Consider the following 24,921-nt stretch of genomic DNA (forward strand, 5'->3'; position numbering starts at 1 on the left):
GAATCTACTTATTCAAAATCCGATGCTCGTATTTTCTGATCTAATCCGAATGGATCGGCAATTCAATCTAAATCTAATTTGTAAACGAAAAATATCAATTTTTTTTGATTTTATGAATTTGAAAATTTATCCAGCGTTCAATTTAATTGAAAAACCTTAATCAACTTTCTATCAACGTCGGTCAATATTCCTACATGTTACTTAATTTTTTTTAAAAAAATAATAATTTTGTAAATATATTTAATACAATATTTTATTTCTTTATTTAATAAAAAAAGTTAAAAAAAATTTGGGGAAAGAAAAAGAATAATGAAAGAAATCGGTTTAAAAAAAGGAAATAAGTACTGAAAAAAAAGGATAATAATTCGGTCCAAAAAGAGTGAAAAAAAAATTTTGAAAAAATAATACGGTCTAAAAAAAAGATTATAAAAAAAATCGGCCGAAACAATTTCAGTTTTGGAAAAAAAATTAAACCTAAACGGAAAAAAAAAGGAACCAAAAAAAGCTAAAAATATTTGAAAAAAAAAAATCGGTCATAAAATTTCATTAACTGAAATTGGATTAGTTTTTTGGATTTTAATGGGATTTCAAGTTACGCAATTCAAACTATTTATACATGTAGTCTAAACGTTGCGGTTAAACTTGTTTGTGTAATTGTTACATAACATTTCGGGTCATACCAAAATTCAAATTTATGTTACACTATTAATTTATTGAATTTAAATTTTTTTTTAAAAAAAAAAATTTCATTTTTCCAATTATATTTGTATTTATTTTAATAATAAAATAAAAAAAAAGTTTTCATTTTAAACCTTTATAATAAAAATTGCATTATGCCTACGGTTCAAAGAGAATTAGTTTATGCAACAGCTAATAGAGCATATTCGTTAATTGATTATAATATTCACACTGACATGCACAAACGATATGAATTTCAAAAACAATTTATTCCTGCTGATAAACTTCTTACGGATGATGAAAAATCTGAAGCAATAAATTACATAACTGAAACTTATGATCGAAATAAAGTTCGTTTTAATTCAGGAACAAAAAGAATTTGTGAAAATTGTAAACAAGAATGTTGATGTTATTTAAATGAATGAACATTGTAATAACTGCGGACTAAAAAGGTTAATATTTCCTAAGACGGTAATAGACAATTGCTTATTGATTACCTTTTCAGATTTAATTTAATTACTTTTTCGACACATAAATTCATTGATGAGAAAAAAATATTTTTTTTTTCACATTTCACAATTTTTTAAGATTATTAGGATTTTCACCGAAGTATTCCTTTAAATGTATGAGTAGATCACAATTTGAATGAATGAACTATATCATTAAGCCTCAATATTTCTTAAGTCGGTAATGATCGATTATATTATGGCTGCGGGATTGTTTAAAATTAGTTACTGAGGGCTCATCAATTATTTTTTCAAATCAAATTAATTTTAACTAAAAAAGAAATTTTTTTTTCATATTTCATTACAAATTACATATATGTGGTGCTACTCTGCTCAATAATGACTAATGACTAATGATTACTGTATGGGTAGATCATGACCAAAAAAGAGTATTTATTCAAGTGGAGTACATATATAAAAATAAATAAATATTACTTGAATAACATTTGCGTTACAAAGTCCAAATAAAATAAATAGGGGACTTGTTTTCTATCCTATGATAATGCAGATACTTAAAAGCGGATGAGAGAATTGATAAGCGAAAAAAATCCATTAACAGATTCTTTTTCTTAATATATTCTACATTATTACAAACAAAAACATAAAATACACAACTCACAATAAATAACACATTAACTGAAAAAATATTAAAGGTTGATTCCTGGTGCCACCCTAATTTACACTATAAATTTGTTTCGTTTAAATTTTTCCAATTTATATTTGCATTTATTTTAATAATAAAACAAAAAAAAAGTTTCATTTTAAACCTTTATAATAAAATTGCATTATGTCTACCATCCGATATGAATTAATTTATGCAACAGCTAATAGAGCATATTCGTTAATTGATTATAATATTCACATTGGCATGCACAAACAACATGAATTTCAAAAACAGTTTATTCTTGATGATAAACTTCTTACAGATGATGAAAAAACTGAAGCAATAAATTACATAACTGAAACTTATGACCGAAATAAAATTCTTTATAATTCAGAAATAAAAAGAATTTGTGAAAATTGTAATCAAGAATGTTTAGCTACATTATATTGTGAATATTGTGTTCGAAATTATTTAAAAGCAAATTTTAAAAATTGGACATCCGGAAATAATGATATTGATAATTTAATACAGAAATGTCAATTAGAAACACTTATGCCAAGTAAAGTAGTTGAATGGATTCCATATAATAATCTAAAAAATATTAAATATCTAACAAAAGGTGGATTCTCTGAAATTTATACAGCAAATTGGATTGGTGGAAGATATGTAAAATGGAATTCTAATGAACAGCAATTAGAAAAATCTGGAACTATGACAGTAATACTTAAAAAATTAGAAAATGTTGAAAATGCAAATCAAATTTGGTTTGAAGAGGTAAATGTGATAGGACCCCGAAATATACATAAAAGGGTCAGGTCAGAGTTTGAGTATAATGAGTCAAAAAAATCATGTAGATCATTCCTTTTATGGATAATCCCAGCCAAAATAATATTTCCTAATTTAGATAATGGCTGAAATTATCGTAATTCCGGCCCTGAAAGAATGCGTATTTTGGACCACTTCTGGACCTGACCTCTACATATATATTTCGGGTCCTAATGTGATTATATTTAAATTTTTTTTTATGAAATTTTACGGTTTTGTATTAACAATGGCATGTTATCATTTAGGCTAAATCACATTTAACTATAGGCAATAAACGTACTTCTATTGTCGATTGCTTTGGTTTAACACATGATATATCAAATGGAAATTATATGCTTGTAATAGGAAAAATGGATATGGATTTAAGAAAATATTTACAACAAAATTATATTCAACTTGCATGGAATGAAAAAATTAGAATTGCTTTTGGAATAATTAACGCACTTTATTTTATTCATCTTGAAAAGGTAATTCATAGAGATTTGCACTCCGGAAACATATTATATTCACTATATAATGATAGATGGTATATTAGTGATCTTGGATTTTGTGGACCTGCTGATAAATCATCAAAAAGTATATATGGAAATCTTCCTTACATAGCACCAGAAGTTATTAATGGAAAAGGATATACTTTTGCATCTGATATTTATAGTATTGCAATACTTATGTGGGAAATTTCATCTGGATATTCACCATTTATTGATTATAAGCATGATGATTATAATCTTGCAATGGATATAATTAATGGTATGAGACCAGAAATTATGTCAGATATTCCTTTAGAATATAAAAATTTAATGGTACAATGTTGGAATGCTGACCCATTAAAAAGACTTGATTTACAATCTCTTCGGAAAAAAATAAGAGAAATTCATCTATCATATCAAAATATGCCAAATGAATTTTTCCAGTCAAAAGCAGTGAATAATTTTGAAATAAAAACTAGCATAAATTATATAAGCAGCAGATTATTTACAAGCAAAGTTCATCAATTTGAAAATTTACCCGAACCAAAGAATGCAACAGAAGGTATTATTTATTGAGTTTTTTGTTCTTGATTAAGATATGACGTTACTAATTTTTAATTTACTAAATGATTATACTCGTTATAGAAGAACAAGAAGGTTAGCTTTTTTATTGTTATTTTATTAACTATTATAATAATTTATAACCTATTTTTCTTATTTTTTAAATAGCATTTCATAGTAAAACATATGATTTTAATATTCCTGATAATAGTAGGTATTTATTGAATATTTCATTTGATGAAATATTATTATTAATCAAATTTTCGTTTTATAGTTGAAGATTTTAATAGTTCAAACGATCAGAAGATTAATAAAACATCAAAAATAAATAGTATTTTTAAAGGTAATTTATTTATAAATTTTTGAAATAAGGATACAAATTTATAAATTTATTTTAATTTTAGGTGGTAGTAAAAGATTATCTAAAGTATTTAAAAGATTACAATTAAGTTTAAAGAATGGTAAGTAATACTATTCTAGATCAGTAAATTTTAATTGTTTATTAAGCAATATTTATTATAATCTTATTTATTTATTTAAAATTTAGACATTCAAAATGATCATAAGAAAGAAACAATGCGACAAATGAAAAAATTAGGTAATGGTAAATAAAATTTTTTGTTACAAAAATTTCATTTTATTTTGCAATGTCAAATTAAAAACTTTTGTCCTATTATAGTAGATGATGACGAAATACATAATAATCCGAACCTTCATTCAGAAGATCAAGATAAATTTGAGATTCCTGATGGTTAGTTTCTTAATATTTTTCTTAATATTGTTTAAATAATATCTTAATTACTAATTTATATTGTTTGTATATATTCTTTTTTAGATGGATTTTAAAAATTATATTTATAAACAAACAATATTGAAAATTTTATTGGAATATTTAAACACTAGGACTAGAGTAGTAAAATATTTTACACATTTCTTAATTTGTAATTTAAATAATTTATTTATTTATTATATATTATCAATAAATCTAAATCATTATTTTTTATTTATTAAATCAAAAAACGCGAAGAAAAATAATAATCTGTGAAAACAATAATGTGAAGACTAGAGGTCTCCGGCCCGCACTTGGAAATTAACCTAAAGTGCCCGGCCCAGCCTGAACTCAATATATTAAAAACCCGGCCCGGCATCAATTTGTTGTATCGTAAAAACAAAAAAATCGGCCAACTTAATTTCGGCCAGAATTAATACGATTTTGGCCGGAATTACGAAAACCTAGGTTTAACGGAAAATCATGTGTCCGGTGTAATGACGTGCCTACGATAAATCACGTTTGCCATCACGCCATTAAACATTGTTTTATTAATTTATAAAAATATACAAAATAACTAAAAATATCCCGAATTCTATGTTTGATGATGATACAATGACTATGATCATCACGCAATTTCGAAGTTCTTTGTATTATCTGATCTACAATCAATCACATTCAAATTTATTATTCATATCACATTCACAGTTTCGTATAAACAAAACGAACCAATAAACTAATAAAAACAAATTATAAATTACAAGAACTATAATCCAATAATTCGGACTATATGATACAGTTTAACGTCATGTGTCTGGACTTAATTAATAATCCTACTTACTAATCCAATAGTTTAACGTCATCGCGAACGCATCTAAAAAATAAAATTTCTAAGTATCTATTCTAAGTATAATACTGCGCCCAACATTTAATAATTCACTAGGTAAATTCCGGCATTACACAGGCCCGGACCTGGCCCGGGTGAATGTTGAGAGAAAGTTTTCCGGCTCAAACCCGGTTCCGGGTCCCGTTTTCAAGCCTCTGGTGAGATTAAAAATAGTATTCACTTATAATAATTACAAATTTAAATTCCTTACTTTTAAAGAATTTCAAATTCTTTTTAACCTCTAAACATTTATTATTATTCAAATAATTTGTACAATGTTTATGTAATAATGTAAGGCCACAATTTCCTCCTTTGACAGTTTCTTTATACAATTTATCATTTCCAATTCCTTGTTCATATTAATATCCAAGTTTAAAATGAATCTAACGACGGAGCTTTAATTTGTTTTTGTAAATCATTAGATGATGAAAAATATCAAGTTTCGCATTAAAAGTTAAAATACCAATGTTTAGTAATCATATTTGACAGTAACACTTGATATATTGATCAATTGACGTGACGGATATGATGGACAAATTTTGTGGTATTTCGTACCATCGCCGCAGTCGACGATCATAAAAGTTGCTTTGATCAAAGAATGAATATTTAGCAAACAATAATAATATAACGAATAATTTAAATGTTAAACATAATTTATAAATATAAAACTTACTTCCAGGCTCTGTAAGTCTGTGTTCTCTTTTAAAAGCTAGTAAGCTACTATGCATACAGTAAATTGGCACGGCTTCTACTATATTAATATTTCTTCATATTAATACATTTAATATTTATTGTCGTAAAAATAACGAGCATAAACAAATTAACGTTAAACATACGTTCAGTTGTAAATTGCAATCTTTCAGAACGTTTGTCACTAATTAGCCCAGCATTAAATATACATTCCCTCAATATAGCTATATTATTTCTGAATATTCATCTGGTACAATAACAACCTGTTCCATAAAGTCAATTCTATACCAGTATTCAGGAATTGTTTCTTCAACTTTATTAACTAAAATAAATAAAATTAGAGAATATTAAAGCTAAAATAGATTATTTAAAATTCAAATAATCCGATTATTTATTTACCTCTCCAATTCTACAGTAATTGCCCTTTTAAAATGTATAATCCTATATGTCAACATAAAACGGATACAAAAAGAGTATCATTGTTTTGTTATTATTATCATCTGTACTTTTCTTGAACAAGGCCGGATAACCCCAAAATTCAACCTCTTCAAAGTCATCATCATATCAAAGTGCTGTATTTGTTTTGAGTTTCCCCGTCGCTCCAGGGCCCAGGCCATTCAGTATTATGTTATAATGTTCGTTAGATCATTATCATACACATGACATAAAGAAAATCTCTATCAAAAAGAAAAATTCTTTCATATAGTAACAATTCTAACGTAACGTAACAAAAGTATATTTATTTACCGAATAAATGATTCCAAAATCTACGGATTATATTAATGCAATTAATTAATTTGGCATTAATATTATGCTTTACCTAAACCAACCACAACGCGAGTATCGATTGCCATGAAATTACATCCAACATATTAAACTAGTAAATAAACCGATTGTATTTATATAAAACGTTTTATTTTTTAAACTTCTTTGTTTCTTTTTTCTATTATTTACATATGAAAATCAAAGTACTCCGAGAATTTTAATAAGTTTATTCATTGGACTTCTATATCTTTTATAATATAATGTGCACATTTTCATTCATAAATGTTCTAAAGTCTTTTCTAAAATGGAAACAACGGTCTTTTAATACAATGGTAGTATTTTACGTAACAAAACTATTTTTTAGATAGTTTTATTAAAAAAAAAAGTGCAAGATTTTACACAACTGTTTAAGATGACAAAGAACTTACGTTCGTACAAAAATAATCACGTGTTGATAAAACGTGATTATTCTGTTGATCAGTCAGCTACGCTTTATTCTGCTTTTGAATAAACAAGTTTTGAATATTGCAATGTACGAGTTTATGCTGTAAAGAACATATCTATAATTAATGGATTCATTATAACGAAAATTAAATGAGAGCCTTTCAAATAAGGCAAATTAATATTAGTTTTTAATATTGCTTGCACAATACTCGTAAAATCCATTTGATAGCAATAAAATAATGTAATTGCCTTACAAAATTTGACTTTATTTCCTTAAAAATTAATCATTACATGACCTTTTTACGACAAAAAATTGTTGACATAATATCTAATTGAATGAATCTTTCTTCCTACTTTGATATGTTTTTTTGAAGTACTTTTACAAAAATAAAATGAATAAAAATTTACATAAATATTAAAATAATATTTGAATTATTTATTAATATATTAATAATTACAAAATAAAGCACAAATTGTGAAAAAAAACTCACGTTATTTCAATAATAAAATTCATTTTTTAAAAAAATGAAATTTAATCATCTGATCCTCAAATTAAGATATCCAAAACTTTCTTGTTAGGTTATTTATTGCCTAAGTAATCTAAAAAATAAAATATATGGTAAAAATATATTAGAAGACTCGAGTACTCTAAGTAAGCTTTGTAGAAAAGACAGATTCAAGCCCCCATGCCTATTATCAACTGACATTAACGATATATCGTGAGTGATCAAACTCGTGCAGAGGTACTGTCATATTGATAATAAGACATGAGACCCACCACCAAAGGGAAGGGCCCCACATACAGAAGTCTGCGACATAGCTTGAGATATTATTATTTTTCCATTATTTTTCTCATTAAGGTAACCAGACTTCTAGAAGAGGAGGATAACCAAAGCACTCTAGGTGCACAAATCCCTTATACATCCCAGCTTAGTCATTTCCACTTACCAAAACAATAAAAAGCCCAATAAATTTATCTTCATTGTTTGATATTAAGTAGAAGTCTTCTTTCTAAGGCTTTTTGTATATAAAAATATAAGTTTGAGAAAGATATGATAAATATTAAAAGAAAAATTATGAATAATGAAGGAAATGATAAATATTAGAGAAATAATAACAAATATTGTATTAAAAAAAAAATAATATTAAAAGGAAAAAAATTTCGAAAGTTATTTATTTCTCATTAAAATATATACTGAGTGTCATTATTATTATATGATATAAGATTGTTTACGCGCTATAATCAATTAATCATTACGCGCATTACACGAATGTTGATCACGTTGTCAGCGGGTTGTCATCCTAATAATAACGAAAATATTTCACTCAATATGAATGAAAATCTCGTCCCTTTTGTGATCTCTCAAGTTATCAAGGTTGTTAAAATGCCTTACGTACGATTACAGTTAGTAACTTCGTCCCAAAAATTCCCTAATGATCATAGGACAGTATTTTGGTAATTCAATTTCCCACCCAATATCAAATCGAACCGCTAAAGTGAAAAAAACCAAATATCAATAAACGAGAATTATGAACTTATCAAAACTTTGCAAAATGATGGGATTTTGTATAATGTATATGTGCTTCAATCCCGTTGCACTAATCACAATTTCTCGCTTTGATTATCTATAAATCTTATTAATCAAATGTGATAGGAAATCTTCGTTTATCTCCCTGTAAAAAAAAGTCGATCCATTTTTATATTCCACCTTCTTTCCGTAAAAGGCTAATATTTCTGGAATTAATAACCTTATATCACGGTATTTATCGAATTATTTACATTTTTTTTTTGTGAAAGGCTCATTTTTACGGAGTTTTTGCAGAAATAACGGATAAAATTTTTTATACTATTTCAATTCGATACATAAAATTTTTTTGATCCGTTAATGGTTTTTATTGCCATTATTTTTCTTCTTTTTTTAGTATTATAAGCAAACTTTGTATCTTATAATGAATAAGACGATGTGAATTTTTTTTTCAAAAGAAAAATTCAGCGTGCATTAAACAAATCATGTTTACGTATCTTTATTTTTAGTTACAGTATTTATTTATTATAGTTGTTAAGCATGTTTAAAGATAGTTAGTTAGTTACTGTGTTTATTTTAAACACGAGGCAATTTTCTATATCAACCATAAGAGATTTATTTTAAAATATTTCAGAAAGGAGGCGCAGTAAATTACCTATGAAAGGATGATTAACTTACGTTAATAATTTGTTTTTACAACATATTTGAAACAGAGATAAAAATGTTAGAATTGCGCCTATTTTCTAATCAAAGATTTTACAAATAATAATGTCACTTAAAACACGATTTTAAACACGTGATATTTTTCCAGTCGTTGCAGTCATTGCGACATTTTTCAAATATTCTTTTTCACTGCGTGAAAATTAAAATTTTCCAAATACAAAAATGTTATAATAAAAAAATAATGATTTAAAAAAAAATTGATTATCGCAAGCAAAAAATTTATCACGAAAATTATTATTTTTTTTAATTAAAAATTTTTTTTTTCTTTTGATTAAAATTGGATCATGGAATATCAAATAACACGAAAAATAAAAATTTTTAAATGAAAAAAAAAATAATTTTGAAAGTTGAAACAAAAATAAATGAAATAAATGTAATATAAAAAATTTTTTTAAAAAAAATGATTGTACACATAAAATAAAATGTAATGATACCTGAAAATTAAAAATAATAATTGAAAATAACGTAAAATTTGAAATTAGTTGAAATATAGTACTTTAATGAATATTTTTTATTTTTTATTAGAGAGATGTCAGAACATAATTTTATCTATATTTTTTATTATAATAGTTACGAGTTTCAAAATAAGGTGATAGATGGTACACCAATGACACGTCAAAGGTAAAATTTCGGCTTATTTAATTTTGTTTTGTAAAAAATTATGAACTGTAACTCCAAAAAATTTACTTTGCATGTAATGTAACATACAACATTTATCACTTACTATACAAAACTTTTTGAAATGATTAAAGACGGCGATATAAAATCTTTCCTGAAAATTTATGATGCAGCAATATCATGACGTTTTATATTTTTTTAATAATTACTATTATTGTTCAGTCGAGCGGGATTAAGACATCCAATATTGAAATCAGTATTAGTAGCATTAATTCCTATTGGTCACCGCAGTATTCCAATAACTCCTAAACTTTTTTACATATATAACGAGAATTTGACCGTTACTTGACTAATAAATTTCACAATAATCGTTGTCGTTACCATTTAATGGCTAAATTGGAGCACCAAGTTATTATTTGGTATCGAAATGTTTTTTATTACTTGAGATTGTATACATGAATCCTAACGTTATAAATTATTTGGATAATATTTCTTCTTTTTTTTTACCAAAGAATGTTCGTTTCTTTATTGAATGCAAAAGGAATTATTTTTGGTATGAATTTCGTATGAATTGAATTCTTTTACAAAGTTTCAGGGTGTACGAAATAAATCATAATAATCACACGATATGTTAATCATTATTAAAAAAAATTGTGTTCATGTGTAAACTTTTATTTTTCCTAAATATTTATTTATGCTAATGGTTAACTGTTAAACATGTCTAAAAAATTCATGTTACACTATTAATAGTTTAAATATCAAAAATAATAATCATAATAATATTTTTTTTTATATTAACTTTATTAGTATTGCCATAGTTACAAAACGTAATTAATACCAATGTCGACGTAAATATATCGTGTTAATAAAGTATCTATCTATAAATCTAAATTAATATAAAAGATTCTTGATTTATACTACAAACAAACCTAACTATATTGTGATTAAGTTTATTACAATATAAAAATTGAAACTTACACACCATCACTGTCATCCCTAGCACCCTGAGTTTGCGCGATACATTTTATATTTACGTTCAATTTTTCACTATCCGTCTTAAATTTCTTTACCTTTACCTTTTGATCCTTCTGCGTTACCATTAATATCTTTAATTCTATCGCTAAAAACAGCATTCAATCTGTTAAATTATTCGATCAAATCCGTTTTATTAACCGTCAAAAATAATTTTTTTTCAAACTTTATCACTAAAAAATATTTTTTTAAATTTTTACAAGGAAATTCATTATGCTTACCATCCGACATGAATTAATTCATACAACACTTAATAGAGTGTATTCATTAATTGATTATAATATTTACACTGACATTCACAAACAATACAAATTTCTAAAAAAGAAAATTTTTGCTGACGGACTTAAAAAAAATATCAATTGACATTTCCTATTGTTCACATTAAAAGTTTCAATCATTAATTATTTTTTTTTCTCTGTATTTTGATTTTAAATTTATTAATAAGCCATAATATATATTTAAAAAAAAAATTATTTACATTACAAACTAAGGAATGCATAAAATATTTTGCTACTCTAGCCTTAGTGTTTAAATAATTCAAAATAAAATATTCAATATTGTTTGTATATAATTATAATTTTAAAATCCATCTAAAAAAAAAATGTATATAAATAAACAACAATTAGTAATTAAAATATTATTATTTATAAAATATTAATATTAAGAAACTAACCATCAGGAATCTCAAATTCATCTTGTTCTTCCGAATGAAGGTTTGGATTATTATGTATTTCATCATCGTCTATAAAAATATAAAAAAGTACTTATTTGGGGACCATGGTGAACTCTTCCGGACGATCATTCAGACCAAAAATTCACAGGAAGAAAAAAATTTAAAAAATACTTCATTTTCTAATAAAAACACTTATAAAAAGTCAAGGAAATGGAGTCATATCTACACCAGGATGAGTTTGACTCAAAAATACTAAGGGAAGTCAGCACTTTGGTGAATAAAAATTTTAAAAACGCAGAGACAAGGTCGTCAGAAAATTTGCAAGGCGAGCTTGATAAAATTTTTTTCAGAACGCTGCGAACACACAAAGTAATAGCAGATATAAGTGAAACTACGGGAATAAAGGGAGAGATAGTGGAACTACTCTTAAGAGGTTGCTTGAGATATGCTTATAGAGAATATGATAACGACGTTAAACAGATAGGAAAACAAAATACTAGGCTTCGTTCATGGCTGCGCCAGGCACAGCAAAAAAATCAGCCACATGAAGAAGTTCCAAAAAAAGTAATCGATAGCAATGTTAAAGCACCAACCAAAAGTCAGAACAAACAAAGAAAAAAGGGGAAAAAAAGAGAACGTGAAAAAGAAACGATTAGGGAAATTGCACTACATACACCGGACGATCAACAGCCGATCGTACAAAATTCAAGGGACGTATGTGCAACATCACGTGACATAATGTTTTATGATATACCAGCGCGTTATAGTGAAAGTGAAGTTATTTCAGCCATTAAAAATATAGGAAATGTTCATAGAATAAGGATTAAAAAGCACTATAAATACCAATCGGTAAGAGCTGAAATTAGTTTATTTGATGAATACGAAAGTGAGTTCGTGAGAGAAACGTGGAAAGTACAACTTTTATTTGGTAATAGTGAAAAGAAACAAACAACGATGCAAGTTCGTTGGTTTCCAGGACAAAGTACAGTCAAATCTATAAAAGAAAAATGTAAGTGGAAGGCATACAAAATAATTCGTTCAAATTATTATCAAGACGTAGCTAGAAAAAATTACTCTTTTGAGTATGGCAAAATGGCACGTTTTGGAAAAAACTTAGTATTTCTTGCATACTTTAAAGACAAAGATCAGTTGGACGCAGCTAAGGCATTGGACAAAGGAGCAGACGATACTTGGATTATTCATGGTAAGGGTTTGGGCAATCAACCGGTAGAGATCTCAAAAAGGGACTCACGTAGTGATTTGGTCAGCACTACGCCAAGAAATAATGGAAAAGTAACGCCTGCAACGAAAATACAACCTATAGCCAAGCCAACAATTATAGATAACGTTAGTACAGACGAGGTGGTTGATGTAGTAAATAAATATAGGAAGAATTTATTAGATGAATCTCCACAAAATATCGCATCAACATCGATAAAAGACTACGCCTCACCAAAGAAAGTTGTAGACATAGTTTTGGATTTGAGAGCAGAAATCAACAAAGAGTTGTCACAGGATGAAAAAGATGATGAAAAGTGGATTGACAGATGTAGAAATGGGTACGCTGTGCTAGTTACAGATTTAAAAGAAAGAAAAAAGAAGATGGATGAAGCAAGGTTGGAACGTGATACTTTACAAAAAGAATTGGAAGTAGTTCATACCAAAGTGAATGAAAATCAAAAAATACTGGATAAGATTAAAAGTGAAAAAGAGAAAAAAGCAAAATCCAATGAAAATACTAAACAGGTATCACCATTAGAATTACACGAGTATGAATCGATAAATGAAACATGTAGCAAGAGGCTAGATGAAAAAAAGAAGAATGAACCGATTCGTACTCCAGAATATATGGAGCGACTACAAGCGCAGCGTGATACTTACAGGAAGGCCTTCGAAAAAGCAAAAGAAGCAGCAGAACAACGGAAACGCCTAAGAAAGACACAAGGTGACCGTGTAAAAGAGGAAGAAGGAATAGAAAGTGATAGTGATGAAGAAGAAGAAGATCAAGTGGTGGTAAGTACAGAAGCGCATAACAAAAGAGGAGGAAAACCAGGTAGTCGTGGACAAGGTAGAGGAGGCAGACGTAGATTAGTTAAAAAGAAATAGTTTCACGTATATAGAAATTGTATAGTGTAGATATTTTATTTTAATTTTTATATAGATAGTTTTTTTCTCGTAGTTGTGTAGTTATTTTAAGGGGATCGTGGGTTGACCGAGCGGTAGGCCGAAGCGCCCGGTATGGAGAGGTTGAATTAGTGCTTGCACTGGTTACTTCAAGTGATTCTCCAGTTTAATTTTGTAATTGGTGCGCTTTTTATAATTTTAATAAAGGAGTTTCGCATTTACGCGAGTGAAAAAAAAAAAAAAAAAAAAAAAAAGTACTTATTTAATTAAAATATTGCAAAATTAAAAATTTATAATAAATATTCTACTTACCAATAACTGGTTCTCTCACTTGTTGTATTGTTTCTTTTTTATAATCATTTTGAATTTCTATATCTTTTTAAATAAAATAAATAAAATTTTATTAAATATTGCATAAACAATAAACTAAGATTTAAATTTATTTTACTTACCATTCTTGGAATTTATTTTTAAAGTTTTAAATACTTTAGACAAACTTTTACTGCTGGCTATAATTGAGATAAATTTGTATTATTATTTCAAAAATTTTGGATATATAAATAAATTACCTTTAAAAATACTATTCATTTTTGATGTTTTATTAATCTTTTGATCGTTTGAATTATTAAAATCTTCAACTAAAAATGAAAATTTGGTTAATAAATATTTCATCAAATGAAATTTTAATAAATACTTACTATTGTCAGGAATATTAAAGTCATATGTTTTACTATGAAATGCTATTTAAAATGGTTAAAAAATTATTATAATAGTTAAGAAAATAGCAATAAAAAATATCAACCTTCTTGTCCTTCTATAAACATTTAAATTAAAAAAGAAATTAGAAATGTCATGTCTTAATCAATAAACAAAAAAGTCTTATAAACAATACCTTCTGTTGCATTCTTTGGTTCAGGTAAATTTTCAAATTGATGAATTTTGCTTGTAAATAATTTGCTACTACTTGTATAATTTGTACTAGTTTTTGTTTCAAAATTACTTTTTGCTTTTGATTGAAATAATTCATTTGGCATATTTTGATATGATAAATGAATTTCTCTTATTTTATCATTAAAAGATACAATATCAAGTCTTTTTGATGGATTAGCATCCCAACATTGTTCCATTAAAGATTTATATTCTAAAGGAATTTCTGACATAATTTTTGGTCTCATACCATTAATTATATCCATTGCAAGATTATAATCATCATGCTTATAATTAACAAATGGTGGTTGTCCAAATGAAATTTCCCACATAAGTATTGCAACACTATAAATATCAGATTTAAAAGTATATCCTTTTCCATTAATAACTTCTGGTGCTATGTAAGGAAGATTTCCATATATACATTTTGATGATTTATCAGCAGGTCCACAAAATCCAAGATCACTAATATACCATCTATCATTAAATTGTGAAAATAATATATTTCCAGAGTGCAAATCTCTATGAATTGCCTTCTCATCATGAATCCAATATACTGCACTAGTTATTTCAAAAGTAATTTTAATTCTTTCTTTCCATGTGAGTCGTTCATTATTTTGTTGTAAATAATTTCTTAAATCTGTATCCATTTTTATCATTACAAGCATATAACTTCCATTTGATGGATTTTGTGTCATTCCATAACATCGGACAATTTCTGTACATTCATTATTTATTGTTAAATGTGATTTAGCCTGTAAATATAAAAATTCTTTATTGTAAAACAAACAATTGGCTAATTTATAAATACATTTAGAATACAAACCTCTTCAAACCAACTTTGATTTGCACTTTCAACATTTTCTAATTTTTTGAGTACTACTTTTGCTACCAAGTTTTGCATTCCAGGTCTTTCAATTCTTTTTAATTGTTGTTTTTTAGAATCCCATTCATCATAATATCCATTAATCCAATCTGCAGTATAAATTTCGGAGAAACCACCTTTTGTAAGATATTTAATATTTATTAAATTATTATATGGAATCCATTCAATTATCACATCTGGCATAAGTGATTCCATTTGACATTTCTGTATTAAATTATCAATATCATCATTTCCAGATGTCCAATGTGAAAATTTTCCTTTTAAATAATTTCGAATACAATATTCACAATATAATGTAGCTAAACATTCTTGATTGCAATTTTCACAAATTCTTTTTGTTCCCGTATTTTGAAGAATTTTATTTCGGTCGTAATCTTTAGTTATTTTTTTTATTGCTTCAGTTTTTTCATCATCTGTAAGAAGTTTATCAGCAAGAATTGTTTGTTTTCTAAATTCATGTCGTTTGTGAATATCAGTGTGAATATTATAATCAATTAACGAATATGCTCTATTAACTGTTGCATTAACTAATTCATATCGAATGGTAGACATAATGCAATTTAATTACAAAAGTTTAAAAAGAAAAATTTTTTTATTGGTATAAAAAAAAAAATATGAACTGGGAAAGGAATTTTTGACAACGAAATTTAAGTTTCAAAAAATTCCCGAATAGTGTAACCATAAATTCGAATTTTTTGTATGATCAGCAGAATAATGTCATGTGACAATTACACAATTTTAAAAGATAAACAAAATAAACTATTTTTAGATATGCTTGTTGATCATCCCTATAAATAAATATTTATTTTAAAAAAAAAACTAAAAATAGAAGATAGCGTGAATACTAAAGTAGGAAGTTACCGGATTGTGATGACAAATTTAAAAATAACATTGACAGTAGTAGTGATTATTGAATTAGTGATACATGAAATTACATAGAAAAATTTCTTGTAAAAAAAAGCTTTAAAATTAGTAAATAAAATAAAAATAATTTATATTATATGAAGCAGAATAGATGAATACTTTCGTATTATTTGAAATTATAATATTTCTACATTACTATCAAGTTTTATTGAAATTCTCACTCTATAATGAGTTAAGAAAAGCATCAAACAAAATAAATTAAGAATCTCATACTAACCTTTTTGAGTAAATCAAGTCTTAATTGTAAAATATACTAACATTATAACATTAAACTCAATTTCTTATAAGCCTGATTTCTATAAACAACTTAGCCTGTTTTAAACCAAAACTAGTACTATATTGAACTTATTAATAAATTAAATATTTTTCGTAACATTATAAATTGCAATTCTTTTTTTTTTATAATTCATACATAATTACTAGGAAACAGTAACTGTTGAAGCATCCGAAGCATTATAATCATCGTGATCAATTACTTATCACAAGAAATTGAAATTGTCTACAAAAAATATGTATTGCTAAAGTTAAAAATAATGTATTGCTAAAAAATGTATAGTTAAAAGATGCAGTTTTAGATAAAAATATTTATTACCACTTTAAAAAGCCAATGATATTTATTATTATAATTTATAATTCGGTACAAAAATTAATATGTAACATTTATATTTTGTTTCTACACAAGCGTTACGTCTGATTCTAAAATCCCATTGTAATTTATTGTTTTTGTTACTACGTTATTACTGTAATCGTTTCATAAACTTTATTGGCCATACACGTAGCGCGACGGACAGACATTGCATGAGTAGAATGGAAAGTTCTTCGATAACGCTTTGGACAATAAACTCAGAAACAGGAAATTGTATACTAGTACAACAGTATAAGCAAATTTCATATGATTGCATTTCATTTATAATGACTTAATAGTAATTGTTCATTAACTCGCTAATTAATTCGTTATTTTTGCATGACAGGCATTCTACGATTTCTGTAAAATTAAATTTAAACGCTTGTCAGCGACTGGTTTGATCAGGTTTAAACCAAATTTACTGTCAAGATAATTATTTATAAAATAATAATAAAATGAAATAATCTTTATTACAAATATTTAATGACTTTATGTTCATCCACCAATTAATCAACTATATCATTTGGCAATAAACTAGGATAACGGAAGGTCCGAAGTAGTGATTAAATTACGAAATCTGTCATCTAAGGAACATAGGTTCAGTTTCTAGGATGAGCGGAATAATTGGGAATTATACGGACATCTGGACATTATGTCATCAAGCGCATAAGTATATAGTCCTTCGTTACACTTCAGACTAACAAGGTGTTACTATAAAAAATTAATTTGTAATTTAAAATGATACATTTGATTTATGAAAATATTTTATGCTCTTAGTTAATTATCGCTGTTTTCAAATTAGTGGGACCCCTGTATGTCACCCCTAAGGAAATCGATTTCCAAAAATTTGCGAAAACCCAGAATTTTTCTGAATAACTATGTAGGAAAAGATCAATTATTAGCGATTTCCAGAGGAAATCTTAGGAAATTCTCAATTGTAAAGGTAGTTTGCTTATAAAAAAGTGTTTATGTTACACAAAGTTTTATCACTCACTTATAAGCAAACTATTTGAATAATTGAGAATTTCCTGAGATTTCCTCCAGAAATCACTAGCAATCGGACCTTTACTACAAAGTTATTCAGAAAAATTCTGGGGTTTCCACATTTGCGAAAACTGATTTCCTTAGTGGGTGACATGCAGGGGGTCCCACTAATTTGAAAACAGCGATAAATAACAAAAAAAAAAAAAAAAGTTTAGTTTATCATTACAGGATTTAAGTAGGGTTGAATCGGTCCGGTCTGGTCCCAAAAAGACTGGTCTTTCAATCTGGACCGGACCGATTTAAATTTAAGAAATGATTTTAAGACCTCTAAATTATGCTAAAACATTAAAGAACGTTTCGAAACGTTTTTTAACATGTAATTTAACAAATAAAAAACGTTTTTCGCAAATGTTTTTAATTATTTTAACAAACAACGTTGCGAAAACGTTTTTATTAAGTAATTTACGTTTTGCAACGTTTTTTATTAAAGCAATTTAATTAAAAAAAACGTTTTCGCACGTTTTTTTAATTATTTTATTAATAGGAAACGTTGCAAAAACGTTTTTTATTAATAATTTCACGTATTCGCACGTTTTTTTAATAAAAAACGTTGCGAAAACGTTAAAAACTGAACCGTTTTGGCAAAAACCGTGCCCTAAAAGTAGGACTGTTCACCAATAAGTCATCTAGTAATATTAAAAAAAAAAAATTTTACCATTTCTAGTTATTTCACGGGAAGCCGTTGATATCATTGATCATCATGGCGGAACCGTACCACGGAAACTAGCGTCCCGTATGCAATTTTAAACTACTAATAGACTTTTTTAGCTTTTCCTTTTAAATAATCATAATTGGTATAGTATTCCTTATTTGCATTAACATTTTTGTATTTAATTTAATCATCTGTTGAAGTTTTTAATAAAAAATTCCTCCAATGATAAATTAAAAGCAGCTGAAAAATTATTGAAAGAATGTTAAAAATTCAGTATGTTGGTATGATGATTAATTAAATCTCCACAAAAATCTTTTGATTTGATGGCTAAATTTAGCGTAACTAGTGCTACATTATGACGTACTTTACTGTACATTACTGTATTTGTATAAAACTTTCGGAAAAAATTGCTGAATATCATTCCCATGTTTTAATAAAAGTTACATTTCGATCAACACAATTATTTCTAAATATGTTAACCAACATTAATAGTTTTACTTCGGTAATGCTGGGGAGCCAGTTTTTTCTTTTTTTATTTTGTAATTTTTTGTATCAATCAATAGTTTTGTACCGTTTATTTTAATACTCTTAACAAAATCAAAACACAATTAACGCAGTTGCACTATTTAATTGTTACATATAGAGATGGTCATATCATGCGCATGATGCAACATGATGCAATTGATACATGTGATGCAGCATTTTGCGATCATACTATAAACTTTTTTTTTTTATAATTTACGTAATTTATTTGTATTATCGAATATATGGAAATTTTACAATAATAGTAATTTTACATGATTTTTTTCAGTTGTTTTTTTTCATCTTCATTGTCCGTTTCATCATTTTCTATTCTTCACTATCAATTACTTCATAATCTGAATCATTTTGTAATAATTCTTCACTTTCATCTTCTGTTAATATTTCCATTATATCAGGATGTAATTCTTGTCGCGGACAATTAATTTTATAATTGCTATAAATGTATACCAATTTTAATACCCGTTCATTAGTTAACCGATTTCGTTTCTTTTCATGTCCTAGTTGATTAAAACATGACCATATTAAATGGATCTGATAGTGGCATTATTGATAATAATTTTTATTGAAAATAATTTCATTGATTTTAAAATAATTTAATAATCCCATTTTGATGCGCAGTCATGCACGTGTATGAATCATGACTGCATGGGTGGGGCATCATGTGCATGATGCCTATCCCTAGTTACATAACATGATCAACAAATTTATTATGTTACACTTCGGAATTTTTTGAAAAAAAAAAAATTCATTTTTTCAATTTAAATATTTTAACAATAAAATAAACAAAAAAAATTTTTCCTTTTAAAAACTTTTTATAATAAAATTTTTATATTATGTCTACTATTATTCGAAGAGGATTAATTAATGAAACAGTTAGTAGAGCATGTTCGTTAACTGATTATAATATTCGTACTGATATGCATAAACAATTTGAATTTCGTAAACAATTCATTCTTGATGATAAAATTCTTACAGATGATGAAAAAACTTTAGCAATAAGAATAATAAATGAGTTTTATGATCAAAATAAAGTTCTTTCAAATTCTGGAATAAAAAGAATTTGTGAAAATTGTGATCAAGAATGTTTAGCAACATTATATTGTGAATTTTGTGTTCAAAATTTTTTAAAATTAAATTTTAAAAATTGGACATCAGGAAATTATGATATTGATAATTTAATACAAAAATGTCAATTAGAAACACTTATGCCAAGTAAAGTAATTGAATGGATTTCATATAAAAATTTAAGGGATATTAAATATTTAACAAAAGGTGGATTTTCTGAAATATATACTGCACGTTGGATTAATGGATATTATAAACAATGGGATTCTAAAAATCTACAATTAAAAAGATTTGGAACTATAAGAGTAATACTTAAAAGGTTAGAAAATGTTGAAAGTGCAAGTCAAAGTTGGTATGAGGAGGTATATATATATTTTTTAATTTATTTTATAAAATTGAATCATTCTTTATATATTAAACGATAAAATTCTTAAATTTTTATAGGCTAAATCGCATTTAACTATAAACAATAAACATACTACCATTGTTAAATGCTTTGGTTTAACAAGAGATATACCAAATGGAAATTATATGCTTGTAATGATGGAAATGGATATGGATTTAAGAAAATATTTACAAATTAATAATCAACTTACGTGGAAACAAAAAATTAGAATTGCTTTTGAAATAATTGATTCACTTTTTTTCATTCATCTTGAAAAAGCAATTCATAGAGATTTGCACTCTGGAAACATATTATATTCAAAATATAATGATCGTTGGTTTATTAGTGATCTCGGATTTTGTGGACCCACTGATAAATCATCGAAAAGTATATATGGAAATCTTCCATATATAGCACCAGAAGTTATTAATGGAAAAGGATATACTTTTAAATCTGATATTTATAGTGTTGCAATACTTATGTGGGAAATCTCAACTGGATATTCACCATTTATTGATTATGAGCATAATGATTATGAGCTTGCGATGAATATAATTGATGGCATGAGACCAGAAATTGCGTCAGACACTCCTTTAGAATATAAAAGTTTAATGAAGCAATGTTGGGATGATAATCCATCAAATAGACTTGATATTCAATCTCTTCGGGAAAAAATGAATGAAATTCATCTATTATATCAAAATATGCCAAATGAAGTTTTTCAGGCAAAAAAACTAAATAATATTGAAATAAAAATTAGTGATACAAGTAGCAGATTATTTACAAGTAAAATTTATCAATTTGACAATTTACTTGATCGAAAAAATACAACAGAAGGTACTACTTTTTATATTTTGTTAGAGGAACAAGAAGTTAAGATTATCATTTTATCAAATTATTATAACAACTTTTAAACGACTTTTCTTTTATAAATAGCAATTTATAGTAAAGTATATGACTTTAGTATTCCTGATAATAGTAAGTATTATTAAAAAGGTTTCATTTATTGTTAATATTTATTGAACGAATTTCATTTTTTAGTTGATGATTTTAATAATTCAAGCAATCTAAGGGTTAATAAAACATCAAGAATAAGTAGTAATTTTAAAGGTAATTTATTTATATATATATTTATTTAATTATCCCTTAAATAATAATGGCACAATTATATCTCAATTTTAGGCATTAATAAAGGATTATCTAAGGTATTTAAACCGTTAAAGATAAGTTCAAAGGATGGTAAGTAATATGATATTAAATATTAATTGTTCATTAAGCAATATTGATTGATCAATTGTTTAATAATATAGACATTCGAAATGATCATAAAAAAGTAATAATGCGACGAACGAAAGGATCAGTTAATGGTGAATAAAATTTTTTGACATAAATTTTTTAATTTTGCGATATTTAAATTAAATATTTTTGTCCTTTTATAGATGATGACGAAATACATAATAATCCAAACCTTCATTCAGAAGATCAAGATGAATTTGAAATTCCCGAGGGTTAGTTTCTTAATATTAATATTGTATAAATAATATCTTAATTACTAATTTATATTATTTATATGTATTTTTTTTTTTAGATGGATTTTAAAATTATATTTATAAGTAAATAATATTGAAAATTTTATTTAAACACTAAGGTTAGAATAGTAAAATATTTTACACGATTTCTTAGTTTGTAATTTAAATAATTTTTTTTTAATATTATATCTTATCAATAAATCTGAATCAATATTTTTATATATTAAATCGAAAAAAAAACAAAGAAAAAAAGTCAATGAGAAAGGGACGATAAGAAATATCGTGGTAAAGATTAAAATAAGAATATTCCAGAAAAAAATAAAAATATTAGTAATAATTAAAACCAAGTTATTATAAATTAGTAAAGAATTTTTAAAAAACAACGAAATATTCACTTATAATCTTTTAAATTCTTTAGTTTTAAAGAATTTCCAATTCTCATAAATCTCTAAATATTTATTATCATTCAAACATTTTATACAGTATTTTGACTTGTTTCTATAATAATGTAACGAACTTTTTCTAATAATAAATAATGTATTTCATCCGGTATTACGTGATTTTTTATAATTAAAAATGGTTATAATAAATCGTGTATCAAGCAAAAATTCGTGTATCAGGCAAAAAATTCGTGTATCAGGCAAAAATTCGTGTATCAGGCAATATTAAATCACGGGATACCAGATAAATCACTTATTCGGCACTTCGAACCGAATAACTAACGCTACCTAAAGGTAGCTTGTTATATTGGGAATCAAATTTGATCAGTTGATCTCGGGCTCCGAAGTGCCGAATAACTATTAAGTATCAAAAATAAATTTCATGTATTGATATCATCGATACAAAGAGTAATATTTTTTCTGCATGTAATAATAATTATTTTTTGCATGAGTTATAATTATTTGCATCAGTTATAATTAATAAATTTTTATTTTGCATCGCATATTCGCATCATTAAATTTTTTAATTTTTTTCTATATTAGACTTTTATTTATACATGATTAATTTAATAATCGCGGTGGTAATGTCACTAATGTGATTCGATTTCAGTGTAATTGTAGGTGACATAATTATTTATGCATCAATTAAACTTTTTTTAGTCCATAATTATTGTCAATAATTTTATATCACATCAGCTAATAATTCATAACGTTTTATATATTTTACACTAACTTTATTTCGATTATTAGATAAAATGGTCAAAATGGCCACTATTAATATTTTTATTATGATATTAACTATATGACTAATTAAGCATATTGTGATTATGATGTGTAAATTGTCACGAACTTCTGCCGATTTTCAGCCACAATAAATCAACATATGAGAAAAATCATTTGAATGGTTCGTAATAATTTGCGTGTTCTGAAACTAGAACTTTTTTCATAGTGCATAGAATAGAATAAATTAAAATTTAAGGACCTAAGAGGACCCCGAAATATATATGTAGAGGTCAGGTCCAGAAGTGGTCCAAAATACGCATTCTTTCAGGGCCGGAATTACGATAATTTCAGCCATTATCTAAATTAGGAAATATTATTTTGGCTGGGATTATCCATAAAAGGAATGATCTACATGATTTTTTTGACTCATTATACGCAAACTCTGACCTGACCCTTTTATGTATATTTCGGGGTCCTGACCTAAGAATAATCATCCCTTATAATATTATCATAATTTTTCAAGAGTTTTTTTTTGCATTCATATATATATAATTATCAAATTAAAATAATTCAAAGTAATCATAACGACAACTCAGCTGCGATAGTGCCGCAGTTGTGAGGTCACGTGTGCACGAGTAATTGTTTGCATAATAGGTATTTATTTTGTACCTTAGTTTTGTCATTTATTTCTAGAAATGTAAAAAATATTTTTTTATTACGTTAAACATGTCTAAAAATAGTTTATTTTTGTTGTTTATAATTGTTTGTGTAATTGCCACATGAACATTAGATCATATGGTTACACTTTTTAGAGTTTAGTAACTTTCAGTTCATCGTCAAAAATAATTTCTTTTTTTCACTTTTTTTCAATTCATATTTATTTTTTTTTTTAAACAAAAAAAAATTTTTCATTTTTTAAAATTTTAGCAACAAAATTGCAATTATGTCTAACATTCGATATGAATTAGTTAATTCAACAGTAAATAGAATAATTTTATTAACAGATTTAAAAATTTATAATAACATACATAAATATTATGAATTTCGAAAACAAACAATTCTTACTGATAAACTTCTTACAGATGACGAAAAAATTTATGCAATAAGATTATTAACTAAAAATTATGATCGAGATAAAGTTATTACTAATTCAGGAACGAAAAGAATTTGTGAAAATTGTAAGAAAAAATGTTTAGCTACATTATATTGTGAATATTGTATTCAAAATTATTTAAAAACAAATTTTAAAAATTGGACATCCGGAAATAATGATATTGATGATTT

At 26.0% G+C, this 24,921-nt stretch overlaps 3 protein-coding genes across 3 annotated transcripts; 2 read left to right on the forward strand and 1 right to left on the reverse strand.

The window, feature by feature from the left end:
• Window positions 1-11,980: 11,980 nt before the first annotated feature.
• On the forward strand, window positions 11,981-13,876 carry OCT59_026119 (uncharacterized protein; the record flags this gene model as incomplete). Its single annotated transcript, XM_066142962.1, has 1 exon — window positions 11,981-13,876. One exon carries the CDS (start codon window positions 11,981-11,983, stop codon window positions 13,874-13,876), a length of 1,896 nt encoding a protein of 631 aa, XP_065992528.1.
• A 184-nt stretch (window positions 13,877-14,060) lies between these two features.
• Window positions 14,061-14,718, reverse strand: OCT59_026120 (uncharacterized protein; the record flags this gene model as incomplete). Its single annotated transcript, XM_066142963.1, has 6 exons — window positions 14,061-14,080; window positions 14,207-14,269; window positions 14,347-14,403; window positions 14,464-14,532; window positions 14,593-14,634; window positions 14,697-14,718. The coding sequence occupies 6 exons, from the start codon at window positions 14,716-14,718 to the stop codon at window positions 14,061-14,063; spliced, it is 273 nt and encodes a 90-aa protein (XP_065992529.1).
• A 6,931-nt stretch (window positions 14,719-21,649) lies between these two features.
• On the forward strand, window positions 21,650-22,544 carry OCT59_026121 (uncharacterized protein; the record flags this gene model as incomplete). Its single annotated transcript, XM_066142964.1, has 7 exons — window positions 21,650-21,782; window positions 21,882-21,923; window positions 21,987-22,055; window positions 22,128-22,184; window positions 22,256-22,312; window positions 22,385-22,453; window positions 22,534-22,544. The coding sequence occupies 7 exons, from the start codon at window positions 21,650-21,652 to the stop codon at window positions 22,542-22,544; spliced, it is 438 nt and encodes a 145-aa protein (XP_065992530.1).
• Between the last annotated feature and the right edge of the window lie 2,377 nt (window positions 22,545-24,921).

The sequence above is a fragment of the Rhizophagus irregularis genome, chromosome 6, assembly GCF_026210795.1.
Source record: "Rhizophagus irregularis chromosome 6, complete sequence".
NCBI classification, from domain to species: Eukaryota; Fungi; Glomeromycota; class Glomeromycetes; order Glomerales; family Glomeraceae; genus Rhizophagus; species Rhizophagus irregularis.